Here is a 24,382-nt window from a genome sequence, read left to right on the forward strand (position 1 = left end):
ACTGCTAACTATGGTATGAGACTGTTCAAAGTAAACCTTTATCAAGGGGTGACATTGCTGGCCTAATTCTGAAAAAGTTGCCTGGTTGTGATGCCTACCCTTTGGCTTCAATAATGTCTGAGTAAGTAACCTGGAACAAGTATGCATATCAAAGTCAAAAGTACTACTTATTCTTGGTTAATGACTCAAAATACTAACAACAAAAGGGGCAACATACCTATTAATTGCAGAATGGGAAGTTAGCAATGGCAGCCTGCTAGTTTCTCTAAAGGCATAGATTACTTTACAGTAGCAACAGATCTCTAACTACCATATAGCTTTATTTTTAGTTCTATTCTAAGGAACAAGTTTAGTTAAAGTATATCTCTAGGCAAAACCTTTCCAGGTCAAGAGAGTAATGACGAATGGTACATTTTCTGTATGGTCTAAGGGAGTGAACAGAGTTCCCCAGGTTTTAGTCCTGTGACCAATTTTGTCTATAAATGATATAAAAGTGAGAATAATTAGATTGATCTCAGTGTTTGCTGATGATACCAAGCTATGTAGAGAAATAACATCACAACTGTATATACAAGGGTTCTTCAAAAAGTTTCTGCACTTTTTAAATACGTTTTGCAGCAATCTTCACCACAGAGTGACATATACTAAACTGCAAGGTCACCCGGCTTGCCAGACAGACTAGTCACATGACACTCTCACATGACCAATTACTACTCCTGCCACCCTCACAATTTCCATCGAAAATATAAAAATGCAGAAACTTTTTAAAGACCCCTTGTAGAACATCTACAAGAAGAGGGGTGGTTGCCTACATGGCAGATGAGATTCAGTATTGAAAATTCTAAACGTATCCGATTGGTCGCCAAAAATATATACAGAAGATACTCATTAGGAGGTGCTCATTTGGGGGAATCAGGAAAAAAAAAAGATCTTGGGGTCCTTGTAGACCATACAAGAAGATTTCAGAGAAGGGCAACACTATTAGTAAGGGGGGTAGAGGACCTAATTTATGAGGGAATTACAGAATTTTAACATTTTGTTCTTAAAGAAAAGGCATTTATCAATGGTGACACAGCATAGGACATCAACTCTTCAATCTAGGAACTCTGCAGAGACATGTGGCCACAACATAAAGTTGGGCTATAAGAGATTTATTCTTATATCACACAAGGGGTCCTTACTGTCACTACAGTAAAAATGTGGAAGTCCCTTCCACAGTTAAGGTAAAAGCTAGTTTACTTAAAAAAAAACGTTTAGACAAGTTTCTCAGTGAAAACAATTGACTGGGATATGGGAATCAATAGTGATGTGTACACACATACAGAAATATATGTTGAACTGGATGGCTAAGTGTCTTTAGTCAATCTTACCAAACATATACTGTAACTATGTAACTATTTTGGTTTATGGTAGACTGGGGATGAGTCAGACCATCTATCAAGTTTGTATTACTTTTTGTGTCCCTATTGGGGAAATGTACCCCTCTCATTGTAATGCTCGCCATAACTACCAGGAAAGAATCTTAAGGGAAATCCAAAATGGTGACGTTGTCCTCGAAACAAGAGGTGTTTCTATATTCTATATTCATTCTGTTGGAACCTCGCATCCTGGGACAAATGTCTAAGAGGGAAATTCTCCTCACTTTGGGAGATTTCCTCTAACTTTGTTAGTTTATTATTGAAATTTCCCCAATGGTACGCAGACAGCAAAATAATAACATGGCAGGAGTTTTATTTTTTTCCTGCTTTATACAAAAGTAAAAGAAAATCTTTTGGCTATACATACACTTTAACTAATACCTTTTATTGGTAGAAAAATGTAAAATGTGTGCAAGCTGTCAGATAACTTCAGGTCTTCTGGAGAATAAATACACAATGGTGTGCTACATCGTGTCTGAAACACAGACCTGAGTTTTCTCAAAAATCTTTCTGTTTTAATCTACTCAACCATTAAAATGATATCAGTCACTCCACTATCTCCTGAGCTATTAAGCTAGATCCTGGTTTAAATACAGATCTATTTTACCTGTGAGAGGTTTTAGCAATTCTTTGCAGTTAGCCTTCTGACCAAGTCACCTCTGTCAGACATCACAGGCAAGCCCTGGAGCACTTTGGTTAAGTAATAAAGCCTTGTAATAAGCTGGCAGTACAATACAAAGCAATAACATTTATTTGGCTTAGATATCAACCCTTCCCATTCCTAGTGTTGCTGTGCAAAGAATTTACAAAGCCTAATAGCAAGACTGATTGAGGTACCTTTGATATTCCTATGTAAAATAAATACAATATATTTTAGTGGATATGTAACTTTATGACATATTTGTTAAAACATTTTTTAGCATGCCATGTTTGTATCGTTCTGCAGGGCCTTCAGGTTTCAACTAAACAAAAGGTGTCTCCTTGGGACCTATTGGAAGGTCTCAAGAACCCAGCTCCCCTCTCATGGGCCTGGTTTGGCACTGTTCGTGTGGATAGAAAAGTAATCAAATATGAGGAACAACATCACCTTCTTCTCAACCACACACATCCAAAGCCAAAACCCCCTAGTTATTACTTGGAGCCCTTGCCACTTCCCCCAGAAGAGGAAGATGAAGAAGATGAACCCAGCACTTCGGTGTATGCAGACCCAGAAGAAAAAACAACAGACTTATCCGATCCTGGCAAATTGGTAACTGATGAAGAGAAAAAGTCCAAAAGCAGAAAGCGCAAAACCAAGACCAACCCACGAACAGACGTATGTTACTGTTTAATTCCTTGTGTGCATCTAATTGTCTGCAGAACTCTTGCAAGTTCTAGAGTGCCGACCACAGCTATTTGAGTTATTTTTGTCACTGTTTTCTTAATTAAATGCTGTTTTCATGTCCTTTGAAGAGAAGTTCATTAGGGTGGCAGCCATTCTAGAGACAGCTGCTTTCCGTTTGATTCCACTCGGTAACTGAGCTGTCTGTGCCAGGTGTAAGGCCACAGAGACCAGTATACAAGCTGTACTGTGTTAACATTATGATTATAAGAAAACCCACCTTGACAGTAAAATTTCCCATGGACAAAGGTCTTTTTTTCCTTTCTGGTCCACGATAAATACTTAAAGGTCCCCAATCAGGCTATCAAGGTCCGATAAGTTCCATGCCACTGACTAGTGAGATTGCAGGCTGAGGAGAGGTCTGTCCGGACCCAAAGCACTCTGCAGAAATAGGAAGAGAGAACAGCGCTGGGCTTGTAAGTATCTGTTTAATTAAAAGTCAGCAGCTACAATATTTGCAGCTGCTGACTTTTATTTTTTTTCATAAACAAACAAAGTTCCTGAAAGTTTTGCCATTTGAAGCTTTTCTACTGACACAAAGAAAAAAGAGAAGAGATAGAAGAAGAGATAGCCCAGGAACCGCAAACATCACCTGGTCAAAGCGGTTAGCAGGTAAAAGCAGCCTCAGCTTGATTCATCCAGGTCATATCCCCAACATGTTTTTCCCCACACTGGGGCTTAATCATGGAGAACTTCAGGTGCATGATTAAGCTCCGGAGGCATGACAAAAGATGTTGGGGACCTGGCCTGGATGAATCGAGCTGAGGCTGCTTATACCTGCTAACCACTTGGACCAGGTGAGGTTTGCGGTGCCTGGGCTATCTCTTCTTACTTCTTCAAAACTTTCAGGAACTTTGTTTGTTTCTGAAAAAAAAAATTAAGTCAGCAGCTGCAAATATTGTAGCTGCTGCCTTTGAAATTAAACAGACACTTACAAGCCCAGACATCCAGCACTGTTCTCAGGCCATCATGGATGGTGGAAGCCAGTTTTAACTTTCTGGTGTTTCACAGCTGGCTCCCCAGTGCGTATGGACAAGACATGGTGCGCTTTTAGAATAGTCCCGCAGGTTGTGGGAGGGGCCCAAATTTTTGCTCTGTTTGCCTGGGTGAGCAGAGCGGAAGTGGGAGCAGGTATTTTTCAGAAATAGGTACCTGTCCACCATCACCCCCAAAAAAGATCACGATGATGGGGGAGGTATGAGTGTAACTTTATAGGTGTTCTCTTCCGTTAAAGTTATGCATTAAGCAGCAAAACTATATAGTAAGCAGAGCATGCTCCATACTACATTTATATTAAATTATGCAGGGGAACAATTTTTTAAACAGGCATACTTTGATAGGTCCATTTAAATGCCTTTTGCTCTCACAAAAAATAAAAAAATAAATGAAATACTTGTGAGCTATGTATGCTATTGTTTATCTGATTGCTAAGTGCGAGTGGTCAAAAGTGGTCTGATCTGCTGTGTATGCTTAGCTTTAAGGGCTAGTATATTGATAATATAAATTTCAGGTATGGACAAGTAAGATCACTTACGTTGAGTCAGAGCCTGAATTTCCAGCTACCCTGATTTTATGATACCCCGGCTACAACAAAAGGGGTTTTATTCTCCTCACTGTAACCTTTTCATACTAAAGTAAAAAATTAATAAAAAAATCGTAGTTTTGGATAGAGTGGAGAGGAGTTAGAACACCGGTCAGGTTTCTATTGCTGTCTGTTCCCCTGTTAGGGAGGTGCACCCTCTCTGTTTTGTCTTTGTTTACAGTTATCAGTGAAAGTAAAAGGAAATACAAAATTTTAGGCTGACATCAGAAAAGTAATAGAGAGGATATTTTCAAATAGAGACCCCGGAGGAACCCTGGGATTCCCTTGATTTGGGGGGATTTTCTCTCGCTTCCTGTTTTTGCTATGGGACAAGAAGTGAAGGAAAGTCCCCACAGATGGCAAGAAAAAAACAAAAAACTGTCAGGGGTTATAACTGTTCATTGCTTTGTCCAAAATAAACCAAAAAAGTTTGCCTTCAATTACACTTTAACATTACTTTTGCAGCCAGACTGGTGTAACATATATATGATGTGCTGCTTAGCTTTTTACTTGTTTTTACATTATAGTACCATTATAGTATAGTATAGTACTGTGCTGACAAATCTCCATTATCAGCTGTAAGCCAGATTTGAGCACACTCTGTCATAACTATGGATGACGCGAACACCCCCTTTAGAACCCCATTAAAGTCTATGGGACTCAAAAGTTTGAAATCAAAAGTGCTAATTTTAAAGGCTAATATGCAAGTTATTGTCCTAAAAAGGGTTTGGGGACCCGGGTCCTGCCCCAGGGAACATGTATCAATGCAAAAAAAGATTTAAAAACGTCAGTTTTTCCGGGAGCAGTGATTTTAATGATGCTTAAAGTGAAAAAAAAAGTGAAATATTCCTTTAAATATCATACCTGCTGGGTGTCTATAGTATGCCTGTGAAGTGGCACGTGTTTCCCGTGTTTAGAACTGTCCCTGCACGAAATTACATTTCTATAGGAAAAATTGTCATTTAAAACTGCTTGCGGCTTTAATGTAATGTCTGGTCCCGGCAATATGGATGAAAATCATTGAGAAAAATTGCATGGGTCCCCCCCCCCCCAGGCCATTAACAACCACTTTGGGTCTTGTATGAACATTAAGGGGAACCCCGCACCCAAATTAAAAAAAGGAAAGGCGTGGGACCCCCAGGCCCTATATACTCTGAACAGCAGTATAAAGGCGGTGCAACAAGACAGAGACTGTAGATTTGTTAAGTAGAATCTGTTTGTAATTTTGAACTGGTACATTTTTAAAGTGTAGCTCCAGCCAAAAAAAGCTATTTTTAAGCTTTTTGGAAAACATAGGGAAGGGTTATTACCCCTGTAACATTTGTTTTGATGTCTGTGCACCTGTTCAGAAGATTTCACCTCACTTTCTGTCCCAATGACAAATATTTTTTTGAAAATGTGGGTTTTTTAGTGAAACAAGGAATGGTGATAAAGCATCAGTGGAGAGGAGACACCCTTTTCCCATATTAACTTTTACAGGAGAGAATTTCCCTTCCTAGGGGTAGATTTCCTCTCACTTCCTGTTGTCTCCTTCCATTTGAAATTAGGAGTCGTTTGTAAGTTGGATGTTTGAAAGTAGGGTCCTGCCGTATATACTCTGCAGAAATGTGGGCCTTAGGTGTTGGTGTTGCCACAACACTGTAAGCCCTCACAGTTATACTTGGTGGTCGCTGGAACGCCCTGCTGTGAACTATTATTTTAAGAATTGTAATTACATGCCATTGTTGAACAGTGGTAGAAAAATTGGGCCTTTGGTGGTGGTGCTGGTGCCACAAGACTTTAAGTCCTCACAGTTACTCTTGGTGGGTGCAAGAATGGGCCCTGCTGTGAAATATTAGCTCAAATATTGTAATTACATGCACCTGTTGAACAGGGACAGAAAAATTGGGCCTTTGGTGGTGGTGGTGTTGCCACAACACTGTAAGCCCTCACAGTTACTCTTGGTGGGCGCAGGAATGGGCCCTGCTGTGAAATATTAGATCAAGAATTGTAATTACATGCCTCTATTGAACAGGGGCAGAAAAATTGGGCCTTAGGCACTGGTTCCACAACACAGCAACCCCTCACAGATACTCTAGTTGGAGCGCAGGAATGAGCCCTTCTGCAAAGTATTGCATCAAAAATTGTAATTACACGCCCCTGTTAAACAGGGGCAGAACAATTGGGCCTTGGGCACTGATGCTGGTGCCACAACACTGCAACCCCTCACAGATACTCTAGTTGGAGCACAGGAATGAGCCCTGCTGCAAATTATTGCATGAAAAATTGTAATTACACCCCCTGTTAAACAGGGGCAGACAAATGGGCCTTAGCCACTGGTGGCGGTGCCCAGAAGCAAAAATGTTCTTACAAGCTATCAGCATGATCATTGAGGAGGAAGAGGATAGTCACTCAGCATAACAGGATAGTCACTCAGCATCAGCATAGGCAGTCTTGAAGGGATCTGACATTTAAAAAAAAAATATTCGGTTACATCAGCATCAGGTGCTTGGTAGCTGGTGGTGATTCAAGACTGATTCATTTTTATGAAGGTCAGTCGATTGGCCGAGTCGGTGGACAGGCGCACTCTGTGATCAGTTACAAAGCCTCCAGCAGCACTGAATGTGTGTTCCATAAGAACGCTGGATGCAGGACAGGCCAGTAGCTCAATTGCATACTGTGCAAGCTCTGGCCAGTGATCCATCCTCAAGACCCAGTAACCCAGAGGATTTTTGGTGGGAAAGGTGTCCAAGTCTGATCTTGCCCGTAGGTATTCCTGCAAAGGCGCTGGCGATGGTTGCTTGAACCGATCATACCTTGGGGCTGTGGACTAAAAAATTGTCTGAACGCATCGGTCAGACGACCACATTCTCCACCGCTCCTTCTTTGACTGACCGAAGCCTCAGCAACACGTTGTCCAGGACCAGGATTTTGTAACCTCCCAGTCTCTGGGAACGCATTGCACAGACCTTTCTGCAAGGCTTCCTGAAGATGTTTCATCCTCTGCTCCCTCTGCGCAAAATAAGGTCCGCAACCTTACCCTTGTAACGTGGATCAAGAAGGGTTGCCAGTCAGTAATGATCCCTCTCCTTGATAGCACGAATACGAGGATCCTTCCGCAGGCTTTGCAGGATCAGGGAGGCCATGCAGCGTGGTTTGCTGAGGCATTTGGTGCAGAGTCCTCTGGGTAACTGAGGGCGACAGTATCCGCGGCTACCTCCTCCCAGGCACGTACAAGTCCATGTGTTTCTTGGGACTATAATTGATCCCTTGAAGACTGCTGCTAAAGCTGAGTGCTAGGCTCCACCGCCATGCTGACCCAATCCTTCTCCTCCACCTCCTCCTCCTCGTCCTCGTCCTCTTCATGTGTGATAGGTGGGCTAGCAGGAACACTGTCTGGATAAAGGGGGCCTTGAGAGGTAAGAAAGTCCTCCCCTTCCTCCCTCTGTTTTGCCTCAAGTGCCCTGTCAATTATTCCACACAGCGTGTGCTCCAACAGGTGGACAAAAGGGACAGTGTCACTGATGCATGCACTGTCACTGCTCACCATCCTCGTGGCCTCCTCAAATGGTGACAGGACAGTGCATGCATCCCTGATCATGGCCCACTGGTGTGGGGGGAAAAAAAACTCCCCTGACCCTGTCCTGGTGCCATATTGGCACAGATAATCATTAATGGCCCTCTGCTGCGTGTGCAGCCGCTGCAGCATGGCCAACATAGAGTTCCACCTGGTGGGCATGTCACAGATTAGGTGGTTCTTGGGCAGGTTGTATTTTTTTTGAAAGTCAGCCAGCCGAGCACTGGCATTATATGACCGGCGGAAATGCACACAGAGTTTCCTGGCCTGCCTCAGGACCTCCTGTAAGCCCAGGTACCTGCCCAAGAACCACTGCACCACCAAGTTAAGGATGAGAGCCAAACAATGAACATAGGTTAGTTGTCCCTGTTGGAGGGCGCAGAGGAGGTTGGTGCCATTGTCGCAAACCACCTTTCCTGGCTTAAGCTGGTGTGGAGTCAACCACCTCTGAGCCTGCCCTTTCAGAGCTGACAGAATCTCTGCCCCAGTGTGGCTCCTGTCCCCCAAGCACACCAGCTCAAGCACTGCATGGCATCTCTTTGCCTGCGTACTTGCATAGCCCCTTGAACGCCTACGGAGCACCACTGGTTCCGAGGACAAAGCACAGAAAGAGGCCATGGAGGAAGAAAAAGAGGAGGGGATGGAGGAGAGAGGTGTATCAGAATCACCAGTAGTAGCATTGGCAGAACAACCTCCAACACTACTGCACCTTGTCCTGCATCCTTCCCAGCTGCCAGCAGTCATCCAATGTGCCATGAAAGATAGGTAACGTCCCTGTACATGCCTGCTGGACCATGAGTCAGCGGTAATATGCACCTTACCGCTGACTGCCCAATACAGCGAGGCCAAGACATTGCCTTCCACATGCCGGTAGAGAGCCGGAATGTGTGGTTCCTGCCACTGAGGAACCACACATTCCACAAACTCACATGGCAGATTCTACCAACTGAAAAGGCAGCAGTTCAAGTGCTAGCAATTTAGCCAAGCTAGCAATCACAAGCAGGGCTGTGGATGGCTGGGAGGGAACTTCTTTCGGTGCTGCAGCAGCTGGAGCAGGGAAATTTGCCTGATACAATCTGACAATCTTGCCCAAAAGTACTTGGCTGTGACACACCTAATTCTACACCTTCATTCCTCTCAGTGCAGGTTTCAGAGAGGACTGAAGGTATAGTGGGGTTGGAGAACCCAGCTGATAAGGAGCAAGGAGAGGTCCACTTTTTTCTTTGGTGTGGGTCTTTTAGGTATGCTTGCCAATGAACTGCATGGCAGGTCGACATATGTCTGGTCAAGCATGTGGTGCCCAAGTGGGTGATGTTTTGGCCATGCAAGATACGCTTGAGACATATGTTGCAAATAGCAGTGTTGCAATCTAATGACCTTCTCAAAAAAGGCCCACACCAAAGAACTTTTGGAATAACGCGGAGAGACAGCAGTGCCCTGCACATGCGGAGCTCTGCGATGTAATGCAGTTGGTGTGCTGCCCTTAAGCTGGCCCCTGGTGGGCATCCTTCCTTGTTGAAGATGTGCCTCCACCTTCTCCTTCTCCTCCTCCTCTCCCTATCTCCTATGAGGCACCCAAGTAGAGTCAGTGACCTCATCATCCCATCCCTCCTCATCACTGGAGCAAACCTGGCAGTATGCTGCAGCTGATGGAACATGACTGCCAGATTGCTGTCCTTCTTGGGCACCCCCTCTCTCTGGGCTCACGCTACTGCCTTCCTCTAGCTGGGTACTATCATCGGAGCCTTCAAGACGCTGCGCATCCTCCTGCAGCATGTACCCAACACTGTGGTCAAACAGTTCGGGGGACTCCTCAGGAGGACATGGTGGGGCTAGGGAAGGAGTGACTGATTCCATTGAGCAGCTGCTTTGCCAGACAAAGTACCCTGAGCCTGGGTGAGAGAGAATGAGGAGGATGAGGACGGCTTGGTCATCCACTCTACAAAGTCTTCGGCATGTTGCGGCTCAACACGGGTGTCCCACGGCCACGTGCTGATGAGGATGCACCGTGTCCACGACCAGCACTGTTGCCTCTAGACACAGAGCCTGCTTGCCCTCTTTTATTGGCTCATGACTGTCTGCCTCTCCTTGTTGTCCTTCCAGACATACTAATGTCCTGCAGGGAGATGTAGCTGCACAAAGCTGGAATGTATACCGTATATATATATATATATATATATATATATATATATATATATATATATATATATATATATATATATATATATATATATAATTATACTGTAGCTAGCAGAATCAACTGTCTGCCTGTAGTATTATTAGTATGAGAACAGCAGCAATTGTCTTCAGTTAGCTTTAGTTGCACACTGTGCAGAGGACACAGTACACTAACTGAAAATACTACAGCTCCCTGTCTGTGGTATTAGTATGAGAACACCAGCAATTGTATTCAGGTAAGCTTTAGGTGCACACTGTACAAAGGACGCTACATCAAAATACTGCAGGTCCTTGCCTTAATTTGTATGAGAACACCAGCAATTGTATTAATGTAAGCTTTAGGTGCACACTGTACAAAGGACACTAAATCAAAATACTGCAAGTCCCTGCCTTAATTTGTATGAGAACACCAGCAATTGTATTCAGGTAAGCTTTAGGTGCACACCGTGCAAAGGACACTAAATCAAAATACTGCAGGTCCCTGCCTGTATTTGCATGAGAACACCAGCAATTGTATTCAGGTAATCTTTAGGTGCACACTGTACAAAGGACACTAAATCAAAATACTGCAGGTCCCTGCCTTAATTTGTATGAGAACACCAGCAATTGTATTCAAGTAAGCTTTGGGTGCACACTGTACAAAGGACGCTACATCAAAATACTGCAGGTCCCTGCCTTAATTTGTATGAGAACACCAGCAATTGTATTCAGGTAAGCTTTAGGTGCACACTGTGCAAAGGACACAGTACACTAAGTGAAAATACTGCAGCTATCACCTGCCTGTCTGTCAGTATATTAGGAAGAGAATACAGGAACGAATAGCTAAACTGAATACAGTGTATAAATATATTTACAACACCCGGGATGCACATATATCCTCTACACACTGTAACTGAAGCTAACTGACTCGCTTGCCTGCTCTATCTAACTCAAATTAAATGACACTGTCTCTCTCTCTCTGTCTGTCTGTAACCACTGCTGCAACATGCTACACAAGGCCGCCACGCAGGTGGCCTTATATAGTGTGGGGCGTGTACCAAACCCCCTGAGACATAATTGGCCAAAGCCACCCTGGTATTGGCCAATTACTCGAACCATTAAAGAGGTATGCTGTGTGAATGAAACACATAAGAAACACTTAGGGGGTTATTTACGAAACGCAAATCCACTTTGCACTACAAGTGCACACTGCAAGTGCGCTTAAAAGTGCACTGAATGTGCACTTGGAAGTGCATTCGCTGTAGACCTGAGGGGGGCATGCAAGGAAAATAAAAAACTGTTTTTTTTTATCTTGCACATGATTAAATGATAAAATCAGCAGAGCTTCCCCTCATTTCAGATCTTCCCCTCAGATCTACAGTGAATGCACTTTCAGTGCACTTGTAGTGCAAAGTGGATTTGCCTTTCGCAAATAACGGTGTTAAACGATTTCTCAAGTTTTACTACAAAAGTGAGAATACACTTAAAGACTCCAGTGCTGTAGTAGTGTCAGAATAGGACATCCAAAAGCAAAATGCCATCATGAGGAGGAGGCTATAGGTGGTTCCATTTACTAGCATCTACTCATAAAATATATTATAATTGGGAGAACTGACCCATGAGATTAGGAGGACCTTTTAGTTTAGACCAGTACAAGCTGTATTCTAAATGGTTGTTACTGCCGTACTGAACAAATTAGCAATTTGCTCCTTGTACTGTTACTTTAATAAGCCCTGTAAAAAATCAATTAGGACAGTCTGTTTTAGACACTGTTATACAGATGGATGCTCTATGAACATGGAAATCTACAATAACTCATATTTAGTTCTTTTGGCGTGGTTGAAAATGTATTAGTTGATGTAGTTTTAGCAACACATAAATGGCGTGTTCATTTACTGTGTGCTTCATGCTAACAGTGCTGAAGTTGCAGAACATTAAAATGAAAAACAGTTGTGAAATAGCTGAGTACATTTTTTGTAATGTTCATACATGTGCATTTGGTGAGAATCAGTCAGATGCCAAATATACTGTAAGATCTAAAACTGACACGTGTATTAAATTACATCTCCTTCCACTGTCTCTCCCCGCCATATAACCACACAGACTTCTCTTATTCCTCAGGCTAGAGGTGAAAGTGGAGATCAGAAAGGAATGAAAAAGCCCACAAATGTTTTTCCCTTGGCTAATAATTAAATCAAGCAGTTTAAATAGGAAACAGATAGAGGTTTCTCTCCAGACATCATAAACTACAGGTAACGTAGGGGATAACATGCATTAAAAAGTAGTTAGTCACGGGATTACACCACCGTGTTTTTACTAGTTCTATTTCTACAATAGGGAAAACCCTATTGTAGAACCCTCTAACAATACTTGCTTTAATGGTTAACTCAATAAGACATGTAGGTTAGGGGAAACGTGTTTACACAGTAGTCACATTAACAGGATCTGGTCCCGCTACCTAATGATCATTACGGAGACCAAGAGGTATCTTTTACAGCTCAGTACAGAAACAACAGCTGTCCAGCGACGCATATGCACACGAGCGCTACAGCCTGTGCTTTTGCACATATGTGTTACACAGGCGGCAAGAGGTTAGTCAGACTATTTAAACATATTCTCATAGGAGTATATGTACATTTAACATACTTAATGCACACCTCCCAACTTTTTGAGATGGAAATAAGGGACATCTATCAGCAAAAGTATGCAGGCATAGGACACACCCCTTGCCACTCCCCCTTAAAGGAAAATTGTGCAAAAAACAAGATTGGTTAAACCTACAAGTGCTTTTTTTTTACCACTACTATTTCTTTATATTGCCGTTTGGAATTTACAAATGCAGCAATTTAGAGATCGGATGAAAGGTTTAGGGCTGGAAAACAGTTTTTGATAGATAAAAAGTGCATTTTATAGACATCTATATAGATCTGACCAAAATAAGAGAGAAATAAGGAGGAATGAGGGACAGAGGGGCATTGCTCCAAAACAGGGACAGTCCCTCAAAATCTGGGACAGTTGGGAGCTATGTTAATGTATGATATTTATCTGCAAAAGTCTGTAGACTTCCAAAGTCCAGAGACTACTCCTGGGAGCTACCATCTTGCATGTCAGCAGCCCCAGCATTTGGCGAGTGGAAATAGCTGAGGGCGAGTGTGGAGCCACATCGGAGGGGAGGGGGGTTGGCGAGCCAATTCTCCTCCCATCGATCGGCCAGGAAACTGTGGGAAAGGTAGAGGAGAGGAAGAGGAAAGCTGGCCGGATTACACAGAGAGGGGAAACTCCGCTGTTAAAAGAAATTTCCAGCCTCCTGGACAGGCTCTCCTATGATAGACAGCATACTTGTCCAATACCAGGAAACTGAAGTAGTGTGATGTCTACCATAAGAGCTGGTCCAGGAGGTGGGACTTTGACAGCAGAATTCTCCTCTCTGTGTGATCTGGCTGGATTTCCTCTTCCTCTCCCTTCCCCAAAGTTTCCTGGCCGATTTCTGGGAGGAGAATCGGCTCCTATGAGGCTGCATTGATGGACACCGATGAGGGTGCATTGATGGACACTGATGAGGCTGCATTGATGGGCACCGATGATGATGCACTGATAAAGTTGTTGTTAATATTTATTTTTTGTAACTTAATTCTACATAAAACATTTAACAGTATCTTTTTATGAGATAATTTACGAGGGCGTGTTTTGGGGCAAGGCAGAATAGGTGTTGGGTGGGGCGACTGGTGGGAGCAACTCTTAAGGCCTGGCTAGTAGCTTAGGACTTGAAATTTTGAGCCCTGCATTATAGTATTCCCCTACATTTCTCCCTAGGCTGCTACATAAAGATGCAGGCGTGTGAAGGCAGGGTTGAAGGAGCTTGGCCAGCAGAGACAGTAATTAGACATTCCCATAAGAAAAGAGCAAATTCAAAGACACTGATAGAGTACTCCTCTATCCTATACCTCTATTCCTAGCTATCACCTTATTACTGTCCACATTACCTTACCATATTTGCCGGAATTTGCCGGAATTCCTCTATTCTGCCACACCAAGATTCTGTTCAGGGAACAATGTATATATAATAATGACCCAACAGAGATCAGATCTACACACTGTTTAATTTATTGGTCCAGGTACCACATATTTATAGTATACATCAAGATATAACCCACCCATGGATCATTACTAATCCAAACTAGGCTAATCACGTCCCTCATGTACATACAGTTATTCATAGTATTTCTCGCTTGTCAATGTTCAGTTTTTATAACTGCTTTGATAACAATACACTTGCTATCACATCACTTTAACCCATTTGCTAGTTTTGTGGTGAACACAAAACTAAAACAAGACTTGATTTAAAAATCTGTCCTACTTCTAACTTCAATAATAGTAATATAAATTACCAAAAGCAATAATATATTTAGGGGGTCTCTTTACAATATTCTTTCAGGCACATTGTATGTAAATTTAAAGTACGTTTTGGAAAGGAAAAAAATCTGATAAATATTCAAAATACTTGATCTTTCTGTAACTGCATTTTCTGCATGTTGGCATGAGATTCTCTTAATAATATAATTTCTCTCTCGTAGGAATATACTCAGAATACTGTATATCGAGTGCCGCCTAATTATTCTCCTTTATCATCTCAAATGATAAACCACAACCCTACTACTACCTGGAGTTACAACATTGTGGGACAACAACAGCCAAACTTCTATTTGCAGAATCAAGTGCTCACAACAGGTATGGATTGTATTCATAATACAGCGCCATCGCCTGAAAATTGTATTTACTAATTCATAGTACAGTTCTCTTAAAGTGGAGGTTCACCCGGAAATGACATCTTTTAACATTAGATTGATGCTCATTTTGTCAAGGGGAATCAGGTATTTTTTTTTAAATCGAAGCTGTACTTACCGTTTTAGAGAGCGATCTTTTCCGCCGCTTCTGGGTATGGGCTGCGGGACTGGGCATTCCTATTTGATTGACAGTCTTCCGACAGGCTTCCGACGGTCGCATCTATCGCGTCACGATTTTCCGAAAGTAGCCGAACATCGGTGCGCAGGCGCCGTATAGAGCCGCACCAACGTTCGGCTTCTTTCGGCTACTCGTGACGCGATGGATGCGACCGTCGGAAGCCTGTCGGAAGACTGTCAATCAAGAAGGAACGCCCAGTCCCGAAGACCATACCCGGAAGCGGCGGAGAAGATCGCTCTCTAAAACGGTAAGTACAGCTTCGATTTTAAAAAAACTAGCCGATTCCCCTAGACAAAATGAGCATCAATCTAAGGTTAAAACATTTTTTTAGGGTGAACTCCTGCTTTAAGTGATGGAGTATTGTGAAAAGAAATGTATATTCCTTTAGAAACCCTTCTGTAGTTATGCAAAGTAGGACTTTTCATTATACCTCTGTAAATAGCTCTTGTTTTGCTGCGTTTCTGCTGCAAAATTGCTTTCTTTTGTGACACCAGTGAAATGCCAGATCCTACCAGCAGGTGGTGATGCTTGTAAAGTTTTAGCTCAAGACAAGGACTGGATAAGAAGGAGCCATCCTTCCTACTAATACATGGAGAACAAAAACAAAAAGGGATTTTCCATTTTTGTGGAGCTTTTGTGGCAAAGATGTGCTTTTCATTTTAGTCTTTCATCATCGTGTTTGTCAATACACTGCTGTATTATTTGTTCTGCATGTTTTGCTTGTATCTGAAGTGTATGTTACCCCCAACTTTTTATATTCCTGATAAGTGTCTGTGGTACCATGTACTTATATGAAGAACGATCCTTTTACATAGGGGTTGATTCACTAAAAGCAAATAGACTGTCCACTTTGCAACTACACTCACACTCTGCAAGGGCATTTGCTTCAGAGCTTAGTAAATTAGGTTAAGCTTTACTTTCAAAGAATACCCAATCACATACATGGAAAAAAAATGTTTTTTTTTTTGCTTGCACATAATTGAATGAGTCAGCAGAGATTTTCCTCATTTACTAAGCTCTGTAGCAAATGCCCTTGCCGAGTGCAACTTTACTTGCAAAGCAAACACTCTGTTTGCCTTTAGTAAATCATCCCAATAGTTACATAGTAGGTAAGGTTGAATAAAGTCCATCCAGTTCAGCTTGTGTGTGTATGTATTTCTGAGAAGGAAGTGTGTCCAGTACACCAGGATTTCCAAAATTGGGTCCAAAACTTTAATCACATAGTATCAAAAAATACAAGCAACGTTTCGGAGCCACGCAGGACCCCTTCATCAGGCATGTGAAGGGTCCTTTTTGATACTATTAGCCGGATTCAGAAAGCACTTACACCGTCGTATCTATGCGCCTGATTCTTGCAATAAGATACGCCTGAATTTTGGCTCCATCCGACCAACATAAGTCTCCTATGATGTCGTATCTTGGGCGCATATTTACGCTGGCCGCAAGGGGCGCTTCCATTGATTTACGCGTTGAATATGCAAATGAACGAGATACGCCGATTCACGTACGTACTTGCGCCCGTCGCTGTAATCTACGCCGTTTACGTAAGGCGTACATCTGGCGTAAAGTTATTCCACATAAAGCAGGTGTAAGTCATGTTAGGGTATGGACCAGGGAACAGCCGTCGTATATTACGTTGTTTATGTAAGTCGTACGTGAATGGGGCTGGGCGTAGGTTACGTTCAAGTCATACGCATTGAGCCGTCGTATCTTAGGGAGTATATGCGACGTGATTCTGAGCATGCGCGCGCATGCGCCGTTCGTTCGGCCCTTCATTTACATGGGGTCACGGTTAATTTAAATGTATCACGCCCACTACCTTCCTACTTTGAATTAGACGGGCTTACGCCGGCCAATTTACGTTACGCTGGCACAACGTAGGGAGCGAGTGCTTTGTGAATACTGTTCTTGCCTCTCAGAGTTACGTCGGCGTAGCGCGTATGAGATGCGCTACGCTGGCACAAAGATACGCCAAGCTACCTGAATCTGGCTGATTGTGATTAAAGTTTTGGACCCAAATTTGGAGATCCTGGTGTGCTGGTGACACTTCCTTATGATTGCAGTCGGTTCCAGCCGTTGGTCATTTTAGCACCCAATCTAAGATGCAGTCGTTTCTGCATGAACGTGTGCATTGGGAGTATTGCATTGTATGTATTTCTGTCACTACCATTTCCCATATCTCTGTATATTGCATTCACTAATGTGCCCATCTAAATGTTTTTTGAACTTATCAATACTCCCCGCTGACACCACCACTTATAGAAGGGAGTTCTGCATCCTTATGCTCCAACAGTAAAGAACCCCATACACATTTTAAGTATAAACTTCTTCTCGTCCAACCTTATTGAGTTGCCTTGAATATCTTTATCCCTATGCTAGAATCACCATTTAGATATTTGTATATTGTGATCACATCTCGTCCTAAGAGTCTTTTCTTCAGGGGAAATACGTTTAATGTTTGTGGGCGTTTCTCATAACCGAGGTCCTCCAATCTGCTTAATTGCTTTCTTCCTGAAGACTGGTGACCAGAACTGGACAGCATACTCGAGATGTGGCCTAACCAGAGTTTTGTATTGTGGTACAATTATAGCCTTAAAGTGGTTGTATGGCTTTGTTTTTGTTTTTTTAAAATAACAAACATGTTATACTTACCTCCACTGTGCAGTTCGTTTTGCACAGAGTGGCCCCAATCCTCGTCTTCTGGGGTCCCTCGGCAGCTGTCTCGGCTTCTCCCAGCAAGAGCTAACCTCCTTCATGGGAAGCGCTCTCCCAAGGGGGTTAGCTTGTGGGTGCGCTCCCGTGATACAGCCAGCGGCTTGCATCATTGGATGTGATTGACAGCAGCGCAAGTCAATGGCTGCGCTGCTATCCATCTATCCAATTTAGCCAATCAAAAGCCATTCTCCGTGTAGAAGAGAAGAGGACGCCGGGGATGCTCATAGAAGGTGAACGGGCTCAGGTAAGTAAAACGGGAAGCCTGGGGGTACCGTCATTGCTGGGTGTTTTTTCACCTTCATGCATAGGATGCATGAAGGTGAAAAAACACAAACCTTTACAACCCCTTTAACTCTTGAGTAAATATATTTTTTAATGCATGCCAATGGTCTGCTGGCCTTGTTTGCTTCTCTTTGCATTGCTTCCTGTGTATGAAATACCTGGTAAACCTGCCAGTCTCCATGCCTTCCTATTTCAAACTGACCACACTAGACATGGAAGCACATCCATTCCAGCATGGTCAGTTTTCTACTTTGCATTCAACTTGGGAGTGCAGTCTGTCTTTACTACAGTGGTCAGGCTTGTGCTAACACGCTCCCCTGCACAGCTCTTCATTGGGAAGATGAATCTACTTTTTGTGAGATTCTGCATATACAGTATACATATACAAATGTTGAAATTTTTTGCCTTGCATTTCTATTTTTAACAGAAGGTAAAGGTTCTTTCAGTGCACACCTTTTGTGTATTTCCTTTTTTCTCCTAGTGTCAAACAAAGGTTACATTTTCTACTGTTCAGGGTTAGACAAGAACGCCACATGTTCATCTCAATATGTAATCAATTATACAATTTCCTAAGGGATGAACTGTTTATTGTTATGCTTTTGTTTACCCAAGTATGTTCTGCTTTTCGGTCTGCATTATTAAGGCCTCAATTAACCTGTTAGTACAAAGTAACAGATCGAACACTAATTAGCTATAATAATTGTATTAGGTTTTAGGCAATTGTGGTGTGCCGTGTTGGAAACATATGCGCCAAGTCTTATTTTAGTTCATTGCAGAGTTTTTACAGGCGATAAAAAAATAAAATAAATGAATGAGCTGCTTAACTCAACACACTTTAAATGCACAACACTGTGTGTGTTACCACGAAAGAGGAAGAACCCCCCAAGATGGGACTTTAAGGGCAACAACAAAAAATATATAAATAGTAATTTTATTAACAAATATACAAAAATATACACAATTTCAACATTAAAATCACGGATGATACGATAGTGTGAGAAATCCCAAGAAGAGGTCCAGAAAGCCCAACGCGTTTCGGGACGCTGTCCGTCCCTTTGTCAGGGGCTAGTATCCTGTGGGATCACACCGTTCAATATAAATAAATAAAATAAGTTTAACAAAACCATACACACATACATTTCAACCTTAGTTGTCTGTACAAAAAAAAGGGGGCAGCAGAAGCATAGCAATCACAGTGCAAGAAAACATACACAATCACATCATTATGGAAACTCATGGTTAGACTGGCGAGCCCCCAGGGGCACAGATGCGCCTCCTGCGTCAGAAGGACACAAAAGTGAGGTGGATCCCCAGCAACCCCAACAGATCCAAAGCACCACCAGAACACGAACACAGCCATGATGCTTCAAGTTCTAATTAAAGAACAACATACATATAAACTAAGGCCGTGTACACACGGGCAAACATGTACGATGAAACCGGTCCGCCGGACCGTTTTCACCGTACAAGTCTGCCCGGGGATTTCTGTACGATGGCTGTACTAACCATCGTACAGAAATCCGCGCGTAAACAATACGCGGGGCGTGTCTGCGGTGTCGCCGCGACAATGACGCGGCAACGTCGGCGGGCCTGCCAGTTAAATGCTTCCACGCATGCGTCGAAGTCATTCGACGCATGCGAGGGATGGCGGGGCGCTCGGACATGTACGGTAGGTCTGTACAGACGACCGAACATGTCCGAGCGGGCAGGATTCCAGCGGACTGTTTTAAAACAAGTCCAGGAATATTTGTCCGCTGGGAAAAGGCCCGGCGGGCAAATGTTTGCTGGAATCCTGCACGCTCGGGCCTACACACGACCGAACATGTCTGCTGAAACTGGCCCGCAGACCAGTTTCATCAGACATGTTTGGTCGTGTGTACTGGGCCTAAGATTATATGGGACAATACATATCACAATATATATCCCTTTAGGATACATATCCATTTAAGAAATGGAGCAAAGTAATAAGAGTATAACATACCTAATTCTTATAGCAACCAACAGACTCTCAAGATTATACAATGGAATCAGAAAGCTTAACAACCAAATGGCTCATTCCTCCAGATCCAGTGGTCTTGTAAACTTTATATAAAGATAAATAAATCAGGTAAGTATGGATCGCCCATCAGGCACCTAGTCATTTATCACACATAAGGTGAACATGACATGTCTCTGATTATGGGGAAAAAAGAGAGACAAAGAGGAACAAAAGGCCCCCTAAAAACTGCCTCCTTATGTCAAACATACCTTTAGGATAACCAAGTAAATCTCATGCAGAATGTGATGCGTCTCAGCCATCCAACACACTGACAGATCAGCCGTGTGAAAATCCAGTTTTGAAGTGGAGGAGGGAGGGGGAAAGAAACCATGTGACGTCGTGACGTGTTGACTTCCGGCGTCACATGATCAAGGTCCTATACTGCTCAGCCAGGATACTATCAATGGCTGTGGATGGTGGGAACAGACGGTGTCTGTGCAACCCACAATCATGCTTGCGCAAACATGATATCAGACATCACATAGCCATAATAGGATCCTGGAATGGTGATGCAAAAAATAATAAGATTAAATAACAAAGGGAAATAGCCGAATATATATGGCCACGCCCCATATATGGCAGCAAATTTTGGTACAATTTAATGTTTACCTATGTCTTTGTGTGTAATACCGCAATCAATTGGTGTTAATGTAGCCTTATACTACTCTCCTCCTTTACTTGTTGCACTAATATTTTACATCTATAAATACCTCTTTGTTTGTTCACCATATTCAATACATATACTTCCTTAGGCGGCACCAGATTGGATCCAATGGGCACATTTGTTCCTTCAAATACAAAACAAGCTTTGTCCAACATGTTGCAGAAACGCTCAGGCACAGTGATGCAGTCCCCTTCCTTACATGCAATCACCTCCCAGCAACAACTGCTACAGCTGAAACTATTGCAGCAGCAACAGCAGCAGCAGCAAAGGCTCCTCAGACAACACATCCAGGCCAGGACACTTCAGCAGGTATGTGTGTGAGTTTAAGCACAACGTCTCATAATATTAGCCTTTGCTGTATTCATCATTTAGTGATGTACGGTGGCCAGGCTGACCTCTACCATGGAGAGGTCAGGCCACATGTGGATGATATGAGACATGCCTTCTTATGTTTGTGCTTTCTTTGTAAGTGACAAATTACAGGCACAGCCGAGAATGCCAATCATGTTTATAAACATGTCAATGTGAAGAGCTTTAACCAATGAGCTATTAAGGCTTCTATGAAGTTATATACTGTTGTCTCCTAATCTCTTTCATATGTCGGAAAGGGGTTCCATCCATCTGTGCTGAGTTCCTATGCAGCTAACATATGTCCTGTGCTTTCTTTTACTTTCTCTTTCAGTTAATAGCATTGACCTCTGTGTTTTTAATGAATTCCTCATATGTTTAGAAGCCATGACGTGTCTGAATATTCTATATGAAAGCCGTCTGTCAGTTTCAAAAACAATAAATTAAGGATCAATTTTGGACATTCTCTCCAACGTTCTCTGCAAAGGAATGTCTTATGAGAATGAGGGTACAAGGTACTGTTTAAAGAATGCTGAACCTCATTTTTGGTGTCTAGGGCCCTGTACACATGGCTAGGAATACTGTCAGGAAAAAAACATTGGTTTTCCTGACGGGATTGCTGGCAAGCTTTTCTTGCATACAGACGACCATTCAAAAGAACCACCATTCTTTTGACTGGCAAGAAAGCAGTGATGTCATTGACTACGACGAGCTGGCGCTCGTCACATTTGATGCCATCGCCGCCATCCTGCTACATTCCAGACTAAACTTGTATGCTACCGAGCATGTGTCGAGCATGCGCGGGTTTACCTGGGACAGGTAAGCATACAGACGACCAGTTTTCTCGTCAGGAAACACTCTGCCGGGAAACTCGATGAGAAAATAAAGAGAAGGGTTCTCCCGTTTTCCCGTTGGGATTCTCGACTGTTTTCCTGATGGGAAAACTGCTAGGGAGCATACACATGGCCGGGGTTCCGGGCCAAATGCTCTCCTGGCAGTTTTCCTGCTGGGAAAACCGGTCATGTCTACAAAGCTTAGGTCAGTTTTTCTTAGCCAGGGCTCCATGGAACCCTAGGATTTCTCTAGAGGTTCTAGAATTTCTTTGGGTAATTAGCAATTTCTGATTCTCGGATAAGTAACCACAGACACCAATAATCTATTTAGTTATCTGTAACAGGGGCCACCAATGTAGGGAGCATTCTTTCTGATAACCACAATGAAAAGACTATTGTTTCCTCTGAGCATCAATGGCCAACAAGGACCACAGGTATAAAGTGGTCCTTTTCCCACTGACCACTAATATAAGGGAGCCTGTTAGGATTGCCACCTTTTCTTCAAGAAATAACCCGAACATTTTAGCAGTGAACAGAATTTTTTTTTTAATAGTATAAACTATATATATATATTGCACTTAAATAACAATTCTAATCATATGAAGTTAATCACAAGAGTCCCCCTTTACATCAGAGTCCACATAGTTGCCCATTACATCTGAATCCGCAGAGTTTCCCTTTTACATCTGAACTCGAATAGTTCTCCTTTTACATCTGAGCTCGAATAGTTCTCCTTTTACATCTGAACATGAATAGTTCCCCTTTTACATCTGAACACAAATAGTTCCCCTATTACATCTGAACACAAATAGTTCCCCTATTACATCTGAACACGAATAGTTCCCCTTTTACATCTGAACACAAATAGTTCCCCTTTTACATCTGAACACAAATAGTTCCCCTTTTACATCTGAACACAAATAGTTCCCCTTTTACATCTGAACACGAATAGTTCCCCTTTTACATCTGAACACCAATAGTTCCCCTTTTACATCTGTACTCGAATAGTTCCCCTTTTACATCTGAACACGAATAGTTCCCCTTTTACATCTGAACACGAATAGTTCCCCTTTTACATCTGAACACTAATAGTTCCCCTTTCACATCTGAACACTAATAGTTCCCCTTTCACATCTGAACACCAATAGTTCCCCTTTTACATCTGAACACTAATAGTTCCCCTTTTACATCTGAACACAAATAGTTCCCCTTTTACATCTGAACACTAATAGTTCCCCTTTCACATCTGAACACGAATAGTTCCCCTTTTACATCTGAACACGAATAGTTCCCCTTTTACATGTGAACACGAATAGTTCCCCTTTTACATGTGAACACGAATAGTTCCCCTTTTACAACTGAACACCAATAGTTCCCCTTTTACATATGAACACCAATAGTTCCCCTTTTACATATGAACACCAATAGTTCCCCTTTTACACCTGAACACCAATAGTTCCCCTTTTACATCTGAACACCAATAGTTCCCCTTTTACATCTGAACACCAATAGTTCCCCTTTTACATCTGAACTCGAATAGTTCCCCTTTTACACCTGAACACCAATAGTTCCCCTTTTACATCTGAACACCAATAGTTCCCCTTTTACATCTGAACACCAATAGTTCCCCTTTTACATCTGAACACCAATAGTTCCCCTTTTACATCTGAACACCAATAGTTCCCCTTTTACATCTGAACACCAATAGTTCCCCTTTTACATCTGAACACCAATAGTTCCCCTTTTACATCTGAACACCAATAGTTCCCCTTTTACATCTGAACACCAATAGTTCCCCTTTTACATCTGAACATGAATAATTCCCCTTTTACATCTGAACACGAATAGTTCCCCTTTTACATCTGAACACCAATAATTCCCCTTTTACATCTGAACACGAATAGTTCCCCTTTTACATCTGAACACCAATAGTTCCCCTTTTACATCTGAACACAAATAGTTCCCCTTTTACATCTGAACACCAATAGTTCCCCTTTTACATCTGAACACCAATAGTTCCCCTTTTACATCTGAACACCAATAGTTCCCCTTTTACATCTGAACACGAATAATTCCCCTTTTACATCTGAACACCAATAGTTCCCCTTTTACATCTGAACATGAATAATTCCCCTTTTACATCTGAACACCAATAGTTCCCCTTTTACATCTGTACTCGAATAGTTCCCCTTTTACATCTGAACACCAATAGTTCCCCTTTTACATCTGAACATGAATAATTCCCCTTTTACATCTGAACACGAATAGTTCCCCTTTTACATCTGAACACGAATAGGTTCCATACACTGTCAGGCCTCGTACACATGACCGAGAAACTCGACGGGCGAAACACATCGTTTTGCTTGTCGAGTTCCTTGTGAAGCCGTCGAAACTCGACAAGCCAATTTCTCCATTCCTGTCAAGGAAATAGAGAACATGCTCTCTT

The 24,382-nt window shown here is 42.5% G+C and overlaps 1 protein-coding gene across 1 annotated transcript in view; it reads left to right on the top strand.

Annotated features, from left to right (window-relative positions):
• Positions 1-21,270, top strand: part of LOC120936656 (mediator of RNA polymerase II transcription subunit 12-like protein) — a 96,122-nt gene extending 74,852 nt beyond the window's left edge. The window contains exons 12-14 of the mRNA XM_040349163.1: positions 2,365-2,733; positions 14,669-14,822; positions 20,844-21,270. Of these exons, the coding sequence (XP_040205097.1) occupies positions 2,365-2,733; positions 14,669-14,822; positions 20,844-21,076 (756 nt within the window). The 3' untranslated portion in view covers positions 21,077-21,270. The remainder of the gene's footprint in view (positions 1-2,364; positions 2,734-14,668; positions 14,823-20,843) is intronic.
• The last annotated feature ends 3,112 nt before the right edge of the window (positions 21,271-24,382 follow it).

The sequence above is a fragment of the Rana temporaria genome, chromosome 4, assembly GCF_905171775.1.
Source record: "Rana temporaria chromosome 4, aRanTem1.1, whole genome shotgun sequence".
NCBI lineage: Eukaryota > Metazoa > Chordata > Amphibia > Anura > Ranidae > Rana > Rana temporaria.